Source organism: Sinocyclocheilus anshuiensis, unplaced genomic scaffold (assembly GCF_001515605.1).
Source record: "Sinocyclocheilus anshuiensis isolate Anshui unplaced genomic scaffold, SAMN03320099.WGS_v1.1 scaffold227, whole genome shotgun sequence".
Classification (NCBI taxonomy): domain Eukaryota; kingdom Metazoa; phylum Chordata; class Actinopteri; order Cypriniformes; family Cyprinidae; genus Sinocyclocheilus; species Sinocyclocheilus anshuiensis.
Window position 1 is genome coordinate 2859300 of NW_015549590.1, and position 11774 is coordinate 2871073.

At 37.1% G+C, this 11774-nt stretch overlaps 1 protein-coding gene across 1 annotated transcript in view; it reads right to left on the reverse strand.

Annotated features, from left to right (window-relative positions):
• Window positions 1-9107, reverse strand: part of LOC107658016 (xaa-Pro aminopeptidase 2-like) — a 15967-nt gene extending 6860 nt beyond the window's left edge. The window contains exons 1-8 of the mRNA XM_016446393.1: window positions 9050-9107; window positions 4217-4339; window positions 3602-3669; window positions 2667-2777; window positions 1574-1637; window positions 1321-1425; window positions 1023-1109; window positions 448-591 (exon numbers count right to left, since the gene is read on the reverse strand). Coding sequence (XP_016301879.1) covers window positions 448-591; window positions 1023-1109; window positions 1321-1425; window positions 1574-1637; window positions 2667-2777; window positions 3602-3669; window positions 4217-4339; window positions 9050-9107 — 760 coding nt within the window. The remainder of the gene's footprint in view (window positions 1-447; window positions 592-1022; window positions 1110-1320; window positions 1426-1573; window positions 1638-2666; window positions 2778-3601; window positions 3670-4216; window positions 4340-9049) is intronic.
• Between the last annotated feature and the right edge of the window lie 2667 nt (window positions 9108-11774).

Sequence of the window (11774 nt, forward strand, 5' to 3'; positions counted from 1 at the left end):
TGAAAAAAGATTTACATGTTCCTAACACAAAGATAGAAAATATATGAATTCAGAAGACTTATAAATGATAATAGTAATAAAATGCACAACTCATTTTAAGATTCTTTTTTGTATCTTATTTGAAGCTTGAAAAAGAAGAAAAGAGCAACAAGCACAGAATTTCTAATTTTATGTCCCACAGAAAAAAAAACCATATACTGTAGTTTTAGACCAACATTAAGTTATTTTTAGGCTGACTATGCCTTTATTCATGCCTCATTGACTTTATCTTGGCACCAGAACGAACTAGAATATCCCCTCTGTGAGCTGTCTTTAGTGTAAGTTATATCACTAGTCATTAAAGATTAAATCAGAGCTTTATTGCTCTGTCTGTCATGACCTTATGGTCCTCTGCCCTATTCGCTTGGTACTTATCAGTCAAGTGATGCTGATAAGACATGCACACACCGATGACACTGTCAGGTAAGTGTGTGGGGTTGTCAGGAGGCAGAGGAGGTCGATTTGTCCATATTTTATCCACCAGGTTATCAGGAATAGATTTCAGGATCCGGCCCGCTGGAGCCAGGTTGGTGTTGTAGATGTCAAAAATGTCTAAGGCAGCAAAGAATAATGACCAAATTATTCACGACTGATTTTGATAATCTTCGTCATTAGATTTGTTACTTAGGTGATCATCTTAACATAGTTTATATATACACTTCAATTCAAAAGCTGGCTTCAGTAAGATTTTTAAAAATGTTTTTGAAAGAAGTCTCTAAGTCTCACCAAGGCTGCATTTATTTGATAAAAATAGTAAATATATAAGCAATATTGTGAAATATTATACAATTTAATATATATGTTTTCCATTTGAATACATTTTAAAATGTATTATCATTATCATTTTTAAATTTTTTATTTTATTTTGATGAATAAAAAAAGTTCAAAAGAACAGCATTTAAATAAAAAACAGAACAGAAAACAACACATACTTTTAAACTTATTTTACATAAGAAAGTATTTTATTAGCTCTGTTTGCTTACCTACAGAGAAGAGGAATGGGTCAAAGCCCACCTGATCTCCCTCAGGGATCTCTAGGATCAGCCAGTTGGTAATGCTGCGAATGGAGGCTGTGATCCAGTAGAGTTAGACCAGGAAAGTGTTACAGACTCAGATCGAATTAATAACAGACAAATAATAGAATTCTACACAGCAATCAATAGAATAACATCTTTCAATATCCTTTAAATATGTGTTTTAAGACATTCATTCACCCACATGTTCAACTTCATTTGGACAAGTTTAAAATATGAATTTTACTCTCATATTGTTGTTCCTCACCATCTCGCAGTAGCTCCCAGTTACAGTCCATTTGTCTCTCTGCCTGAATCCAGTAGCGGCTATCGGTCCACAAAACAGCCTTGTTTTGAGTAATTACTGCTGTTCCTAGAAATTAGAAACAGACTTTTGTTAGTTATAACAGAAGACAGGAGTGGGCCGTTTGTCAGGGACCAAAGAAGTGACAAACATAATGTGACTGAGAATGATGCATGGTGATACAGCAATATTATGATCAGTTGGCTGTGAAACACACCTGCGGAGCCAGTGAAGCCAGACATCCAGGCCAACCTCGCATCTCTGGGGGCGATGTACTCACTCTGCCAAAAAACCACAGTCAGTTACCGTCACAAAGGTAATGTCTGAGAATGAAGAAGATTGAAAGAGGAGGTTTAGGGGGTCAGAAATTAAATGCCTACAAAACTGACAAAAACACAACATATATTTAAAATTTGGGGATGAATAATTTTTAATCTCGTATATCATTTGATATATTTCATATTATTAATTCTAGGCCAACTAGTTTTGGATTTAGTATGTGGTGTCTCTGCAGACCTAAGAGAGAATGTGCATTTAAAGTGCCCCTATTATGGATTTTTGAAAATTACCTTTCATGCAGTGTGTAAAACAGCTCTAATTGAATGAAAACATCCTGCAAAGTCTTAAATCTGAAAGTGCACCGTGTATAAAGTTATTGTCTCTCAAAAGAAAGAGTCGACTCTGAATCATTGAAACCAGTCGTTTTTAAAACTTTGCAGGATGTTTTCATTCACTTAGAGTTGTGTTACACACACAAAGCAGCACTGAGCTCACAAACTACTTTATTAGGCATTACAGGCATGATAAAATGAAAATGAGACCAATCTGACCAATCACCGCAGATTAGAGTCATGCAAAGGAGGGGTTTGGAAAAATGAATAGTTGAGCAAATCGTTTGGGAGTCCTTGAGCAATTAAGGTAAAAATAAATGCATATTATAAGACAATGAAAGTGTTTTCTGACCTTGCATGCATGTCAACCTGTTGTTGGGGACTCCCAAAACCAAAATATGAACCTTTCATTACCCATAATAGGGGCACTTTAAAACAAAAAAAAAATGTAGTTTTTTGTCTAAAAATAACAATACAAATATTATTATTTACAGCCTCCTTTGTATTTTTGTTGATTTGATAGAAATCATAATTGTTAAAATATTAGAATTTATTTAGACTTATTTGACATCAGTGTATGGCATGGTTTATGATTTTATATGGTTAGGAAAAAAAGTAAAAGAAAAGAAATATAAATTCCAGGGGACCAGTATTGCCTCTTAATATAAAAGTTAATTTCTGACAGTCTTTAGAAGTTACCAGATGAGCATCTGTGGCTGGGATGATGTAGGCTGAGATGTTCAAGGGGATCATGGATGCTCTCAGATCACGAAGCCTCAGAGTCGTGTTTACAGCTGTTGGTGGCAAATACTGGAGCAACCAGAATTAATAATTTAAATATACTGCATCAAAATTATTCTGAATTCATTAAGTTATCCACAATCCACAAATGTTAAATATCACAAATTAAATTTTCAGCCCATAATTTGAAACTCAACCCATATAAAAACACTTAGTTTAAAGGGTTAGTTCACCCAAAAATGAAAATTCTGTCATTAATTACTCACCCTCATGTCGTTCCAAACCTGTAAGACCTTCGTTCGTCTTCGGAACACAAATTAAGATATTTTTGATGCATTCTGACAGCTCTCTGACCCTCACTTAGACTGCAATGTAATTACCACGATCAAGGTCCAGAAACGTAACAAGGAGATCAGTAAAATAATCCATGTGACATAAGGGGTTCAACAGTAATTTGACGAAGCTAAGAGAATACTTTTTGTATGCAAAGAAAACTCTCAGAATGAATCAAAAATATCTTAATTTGTGTTCCGAAGATGAACGAAGGTCTTATGGGTTTAGAACAATATGAGGGTGAGTAATTAATGACAGAATTTTCATTTTTGGGAGAACTAACCCTTTAACTGATAAGGCTGTGTGAGCAGTTCACAGATAACACACACACCTCGCTGAGATCAGATTTTGGGTGTGCATGACCTAAAAACTGTGTTCTTATCAGAAGAGAAGATCTCCTCACTGAGAGGCCAGATTAGGCCTGTATGCTGGAGACAGGGTTATTATTTTCTCTTTCCACTGCTCTCTGAGCTAAAGACGAGTCCTAGCAGAGGGCTGAACCAGCTGTGTGGATATACAGAGGAAAACATGGACACAGTATGGATAGAAGAATAGAGTACCGGAGGAATTGCCGAACAGTTCCTCTCACTGCCTGACCCTTCTTCGGCCCACACAGCATATCTGCCTCCTGTGATGACACACGAGAAGAGACACATGCTGAACAACAGAGTAAATGTTTTAAACTCACTGTCAGCACATGTGGTGAACAAAGGTCAGCAATTGTGGTTAAACTCATGCCTTTATAATTCAAGATGACAATGTTTTCACATTACAATATGACTGAAACAGTAAAAGCAACCCAACAGCTGCACTACAACTCAAAAACATGCATAAAATCTCAAAAACCACAATGTAAACAAACCAATTATAGTAAACAAACCATACATATCATCATTTTATGAATTAAAAAAAACATCTCTTACATAATCATATGTAAACAGATTCATGTTATGGTTAGCGTGAGCAAACAAATGACATTTTATGGCAGAATTCATTTTTAGGCTAATGACATGCAAATATAATTCACACATAAACCAAACACACGACACAAAAACAGATGGTGACCAGAAATGTTGCCTTAATGAAAGCCTTACTCATACAGTGCATGATTGTCACATAGTTACACCACACCATCAAGACTAAATCGCCATCACATACACACTTTTTTTTGTTACCTTCAAGAACCACAAGACACACAGCCAGTATCCAGCCTGAGGAGCTCATTTTAGACCATCTGCTCCAAGCAAGTCCACACACAGAGTGTGACAGCAGGGCACAAGTGTTTCTGTCTTGTGAGTCTGTGTGTGTGTGTGTACAAGGGTGTGTATGTCCTATCTGAAACTACATGCATTACCAGAGGCGTCCTAACCAGATCAATGTGCAATAGCTGAGGGGGAGGAACTTTGGCTGTGACTCTAATCTTTACTACTGTAATAAAAGCACAGTTTCTCTCTCCCTATGCCCTTCTTTACTGTGCAGTGCATTTACCCATGCATAGCGAACAAATTGCTGGTCGCATAGTAAATAATAGCTAATGTCTCCTGTTACATATGTACTGTTGGCTAGTACGTTCCTGAACTCCACTTCAATGTCCTCTTCTAACAACTAACAACATCTCTCTGCCTTTCAATGTCAGGAAGTTTCGAAAGAAAGTTTTATTGTGCAAACACTTAAAGGGTTAGTCAACCAAAAATGAAAACTCTGCCATCAATTACTCATCCTCATGCAGTTACATATATTTCTCTCTTCACTGGAACATACAATGAAAGTGGATGTGGATGATTTCAACCTCTGAAATGACCTAAAACTAAAACCAAAGTAGTGAAGTAAAGTAGTTCATGCACTTCAAGTACTTTATTTCAAGACATATGAAGGCAAACGTCAGCTTTGCGTGATGAAAAGATCCAAATTGAAGTCAGTATTCACTTAAAATGGTCCATTCTGCAGTATAGATTTAAAATCTAGTTCACACTTCCACATATTCAAACTTCACATTTGTTTGATTCCAGAGGATCTATCATATAGGGGAGAGTGGGGTGAATTAAGCCTGCTGGCTCAACTTACCCACACCTTGTTTTTAGGCAACCTTAAACAAAATTGGTGATATGACCATAAATATGTGAAGAGTCATGTATTTTACTCACCATGTGATGGGAGAGAGGCCCATGGAATAATTGGTAACTACATTTCTGTAAAAAAACAAACAAAAAAAATGCTTCTTGGCCCATGCTTCTTGTGTTTGAACAATTACAGACAAATCTGTAATATCACTTGTGTTTGTTCTTTAGGAAGTTATAATATGAGGCTATACTGTTAGCATTATGTTAGCTCTAAACTGCTGGATGATACAAATTTGTTAAAATGGTGGGAGTGGGGTAATTTGAGCCAAATGTCCTGGGGTAAGTTGCCTGGGGCAAGCCAGTGGCTCACCCCTTCTTATGATTATAGAGTATTATTTTACTGTAATTCTACATTATATTTCATTATATTTAGACCAAACACTTTTTTTATTTGTTCTTTGTTTTGAACTTGGTTTTGCTCTGAAAAATTTAAATAGGCCTTGTTTATGAAAATAGGCCATTGAAGTTTTTATGAAATTGTATTTCCCTGCAGCATTTATAAGTCGGGTGTTAAGTGGGAGTATTAGCCCAGTTCTGTAAGGTCAATTGCAGTCCATTGTTTTGTTTTGTTTTTTAATTCTTCAATTTGAACTTTATTTTGTTCTGAATTTTTTAAATATATAAAATGCCTTTATATATTATAGTTGTGAACTGTATCTTTTAATTAACCCAGCATCTTGAGCCACAGGTGGAGAAAAACCATGGATGAATGGCCAGTCCATCACAAGGCTCACACATAGATTCACAAGAATAATTTGATTGAAATTCTCTTCCTTTGATACAGCTTGACTTTAGACTTGGATATCATCCATCCCTCATTTACTTAGTGTACAGAAAAGAGCAGCTTGAGCAAGCTCTAAAGTGACCTAAAACCACTATAAAGGCACCATAAAAGTAGTCCATGCAATTCGAGTACTATATTTCAAGACATATGAAGGCAAACGCTAGCATTGTTTGATGAACAGATACAAATTTAAGTCATTATTCACTTAAAGGGGTCATATGATGCGATTTCAATTTTTCCCTTCTCTTTGGAGTGTTACAAGCTCTTGGTGCATAAAGAAGATCTGTAAAGTTGCAATGACTAAAGTCTCAAATCCAAAGAGATATTCTTTATAAAAGTTAAGAGTCAACCATGCCTACCTAAAACGGCTCGTTCTAACACGCCCCCACGTCTACGTCACGATATGGGAAGATTTGCATAACGCCACCCAAATGTTCACGCAAAGAAAGAAGGCGTAACTTTTATTCTCGCTGTAGTATTGTTGTTGTCGCCGCCATGTCGTGAAGGCGCTGTGTGTTTCGTTGTGAAAGCGAAACTACTTTGTTTGGCCTTCCAAAAGAGGACGATATCCACTTCGTCATGCCTAGAGCTGATCCGTGCTGGTCGCTGAGGAAATACATCAACTTCGCAATGTGGATCGCCGGATCGGCTTTCACCGTGGACGAAGACTGATTTTAGACCGATGAGCTTTGTAAAAATGTACGCGTTTCAGAAAGGCGGGGCATAGAGGAGAAACAATAATGTACAGTATGTGGAAAATAATGTGTTTTTTTTTTACTTTAAACTACATAAACACATTTCATTACACCAAATACTGCAGCTCAGTTTCAGGGTCTTGGCAATCTTCTTATAGCCTACGCCATCTTTATTTAGAGCAACAATTCTTTTTTTCAGATCCTCAGAGAGTTCTTTGCCATGAGGTGCCATGTTGAACTTCCAGTGACCAGTATGAGAGAGTGAGAGCGATAACACCAAATTTAACACACCTGCTCCCCATTCACACCTGAGACCTTGTAACACTAATGAGTCACATGACACTGGGGAGAGAAAATGGCTAATTGGGCCCAATTTGGACATTTTCACTTAGGGGTGTACTCACTTTTGTGGCCAGCGGTTTAGACATTAATGGCTGTGTTGAGTTATTTTGAGGGGACAGCAAATTTACACTGTTATACAAGCTGTACACTCACTACTTTACATTGTAGCAAAGTGTCATTACTTCAGTGTTGTCATGAAAAGATACAATAAAATATTTACAAAAATGTGAGGGGTGTACTCACTTCTGTGAGATACTGTACATACACGTGGTATATATACATACACACACAGTCTTCTTGAAAGTTTGCTGAGAACCAATGATGTTTGGGTCAGCTAGGTCCAACATATTTAAATATACACAAGAGTGGCATTGGAAGGAATTTTGGTCTCTTGTTCACACCAAGATATCATCGGGCTTCAGACTTGGATAAAATCCATCCCTCATTTACTTGAGCATTCTCAGTTGTGTTTTACCTCAGAATAAATGTTCTACAGGTTTAGAATAACATGATTGTGACTAAGCAATGACATAATTTGACTTCACTTTAAATGACATCCCTGAGTTTACTGTGTACTTTTTGGCCCATTTTGACCAAAATCATCACCTTGATTTCAAACAATCCAACAGAACTTTGAGTTCATCTCTAATAAACAATAAGAAGCTCAGATAAATGAAATAATACTGCATGTCACTTGATTGTTATATGAAGACAATTGTCTGGGCAGAGATAATTACTGTGCCACAGTCAGATCCCAGTGAACAGCTGAGATGCACGTCTGGCCGTTCCTCTGCCACCAGATTCATTACTGCATAGCAACAGTGCCATTTGCAGACTAGGAGGAGATTTACCTTCTTGCTGATATGTTGTATTCATAAAAGCATATTATTAATACAAAATCTCTACATTCAAGTGTTCAGAAAGTTTCTCAATAGGAAAACAATGTCAACATGAAATCAAAATCGGCGCTATTTACTTTGTAAACATTGCTGGTCTTATTTTGAATTATTCATCTTTGCATTTTAAATCAACCATTAGATTTCATAATCTTTTATAATTTAATTTTCATAATCTTTATTTTAGATAAAACCTAAAACTAAACAAAAAAACTAAAGAAAATAGATTTCCTCTTTCAGTGACGTCACACATAAATAACAACATAAAAATACTTTAACAAACCATGAAACCTAGCAAAAGGCCGTTACTAATTAACACAAGAACCCACAATCAGTGGCGATACGATAAAACCACAGGACCAACATTTCAGAGCTCCATCATCGGGGACATCATGTGAGTAAATTTACATAAGATTAAAGACAGACACTGTTTGTTACACAATGTATATCCAATGTTGAAATCCTTGTCCTTGTAAGTGTTACTAATCAACCAGCAGGGGGCAGGGTTGCTCCATTAGTTTTTTTCTGGCTGTAGTGGTCCTAACTTGATATGGGGGGAAATATTATACAGCATAAATGCCACTGATTATATTATTTATAATTATATTGAACCCTTAAACATAGCTGAATCAGAGCAAAAACATGAATGTTCAAAATCTCAATATTTTTAGGTGTAATGCCACTTGGAATAAACGAATTACAGTGATATGAATACATCACAATTAATTCAATTAATATAAGCAATTAAAGACAGGAAATATATAAAATCAATAAAAAGCCAGAGTCAAATAAATTATACATTCACATATATACTAACATGCCTTAGTACTTTTTTGCCAACCAGATTTAATTTGCCTAGTTGACAATTTCCTATTGCTGCTTATTTACATAAACACAAACATATGCGATTGCACATACTTTATGCAATATTTTATTCAATTGCACCCTTATTTACAAGCTTGTAAACACACAAGACAGACTCGATTATGTCCTGAATTATGTAAATTTGCGTGCTCACATGCCAGCGAACCCTCCCCTGAAACCAGTGGCTGTCTTCATTATTTGCTCAAATGAGCACAGTGCTCAAAGTTATAGATAGATATTAATAAATGGTAGCCCTGGCAACCGTTCCCTGGTAATGTGGAGCAGCACAGGGAGCCACAAGCAATACCTCCACTGACATAGAGCAGCAGAGCCCAGACGGCCTCACACTCACATCCATAGATCATTGATCTCAGATCAGTTCTGAGAGCAGCCCAGTGCAGTCACACACTACATTTACAACTGTAATCTTTGACTCAGGTAATGCAGCACAGTCATATGATATTGTGTCAGGTACCAACAGGTGAGTCCATCCATACCAAAAGATCTATGATGTTAAAGTGGATTTTTGCAAAACAACAAAGCAAAGCAAAACAACAACAACAACAAAGCAAAACAACAAAGCAGAGCAAAGGAAAGCAAAGCAAAGCAACAAAAAACAACAAAGCAAAGCAACAAAACAAAACAGCAAAGCAAAGCAAAGCAACAACAAAGCAAAGCAACAAAACAAAAAACAACAAAGCAAAGCAACAAAACAAAACAGCAAAGCAAAGCAAAGCAACAACAAAGCAAAGCAACAAAACAAAAAACAACAAAGCAAAGCAACAAAACAAAACCAAACAAAACCAGCAAAGCAAAAGAAAACAAAAAACAACAAAGCACAGCAAAGCAACAAAACAAAGCAAAACAGAACTCAGAGGCTTTTAGTTGTCTGGTTTTAGAGGGGTTTTGGACAATTTTGGGCTGGAAGGGGTTATTTTTGGCTGCAAAGATAAACCAATTAAAGTCAATCAGTCAAATCAAATCAGTCAAAACCAGTAAACTTTAAAAAGACATTTTTTAATGCAGGGTAGAGACTTGAGGGTGAGATATTTTGACTTGGATCAGTAAGAAACCACCTAGAAATGCCCTAGCAACCATTAAAACACCATATTTCCTTTAGAAATTGTAAATACAGTATCTCAGTAATGTTTAGTGTTTTGCTCTTCACATTGTTTCCCATGATGTTGACTGTGTCCCTCACCTGCTCACTGTAAGTCTAACGCAGTCAATCATTATCTATGATGTGACTACAGTAGTTACTGTCAAATGCCTAGAGGTGCTGGTACGTAAATCATAGATATCAACGCTAGTAGAGACCAAGGACACACAGCATGTGTTTTCCCCTTGAAATATGTTATGCGGTGTCAAATGAAAAGGAGAGAAAGAGAGATAGAGGAACAGAACGTGCCTACAGAAACAATGTTAAGTGTGCAGACGAAATCCTTCACGAGTAGCATATACAGTAAGCCTCTGAAAGTTGTGAGCTGGGTCACGTAATACAGTCTGTACCTCAACTTCAGTCCACAGTCTCTGAGCAGAGGAAACAGAACCCATTGCACTACAGAGCCCCTTCTGTCAACACAGACAATTTTAGGTCCCAAAGTCACAGACTGTGAACATAACGGTTTCCCTTTAGATTAGATTGATTACTGTGTTTTTGGCATGGACAAGCAGAAATTTCTCTCTAAATGGTAATTGCTGCAAACTTCGCTAAGTATGCCAGATTAAAAACAGGTGGAAGTTTCTGTAAAGTTTGCAGCATGGTTGAAGTTAGCTTTTAACATCCAATGCCAAACATTGCGAGGAAATATTTAGTCACTGTGACCGAAATGCTCTCTGAATGTTTTTGCAATATACAATGTATCATCCAGTATACAGTTTTTCAGAGCTACAAAGGGAAGTAATGAAAGTTGAAATCATCATGGGCTGCAATACACCAGATTCTACTGAAAGGAGACAGGAACGTAAAGACAACACATGGAACGGATCACGAAACTGAACGCATGTCATCAGAGTGATCTCATTGACATGTGAAGCAAATTATATACACTATGCTTACTGACATATTAGAATTAATTAAGCGAATCATACATTTATTCTGTCATTAGATCCACCCATTTAATCTAACTGATATTCCTGGGACTTCATCGGTTGAAAAAATGAGATAACCTCAGATAGACCATGGGACTTTGAAGTAGATGCGAAGTGGGGCGGGTGTGGAGAAGGTTTCAGCAGGCCATGGGAGCTGTCAGATGCCAGTCGGAATGACTGATGATTGGGGTTGGTGTTCGATCCCGATGCTGGTCCCTGATCTGTGTAATCAGAACCTAAGAAATGGCGGGATTAGACGGGTCAGACAGGGTCAGGAGAGATGGATGTTGAACTTCCCTCTCGGCTGTGCTTAGACACTCAAAGGCAGAGGAGTTTTACATAATCAGCGGGTGGTCTCCGGGGTGCAGGACTAGAGCTGTACTAATACACACACACACACACACACACACACACACACACACACACACAGAGTCTCACACTCCACACTCAAACGCACCCCATGCTGCTCGCACCAGAGGAAGAGACCCCACTGTGCGTCTACTCCTCAGAATTAATGAAGGTATGTGGAAGTGCTCTAGTTTTGAATAACAGAGAGCGCTGAGCTCAGTGCTCCTCAAAAGAAAGAGAATATGGCGCCTGAATTCTGTTTAAACAAATACAGGCACTGTCTGCGAATAGGGTAAAAAGTAGGGCCTAAAACAAGGAAAACAAAAATAAATGAATGAAATGAAAGGAGGTACAAAAAATGTCAATCTTGGCAGCAAGTCAAATTAAATAAAGTAAAATTTAATATCGTTGCTTTTAATTTTCTAGGTTTGCAATTTTCACAACCCCGTTACCAAAAAAAAAACCAAACAAAAAAAACAAATAAACAATTTTAAAAGCAAACAAAATAAATACAGTACGCAGGAATTGGTAACAGGGTTGCCAAAACAGACCAAATGAAGTTGTCACTCAGTATGGGCCAACTAGTTTGAGAT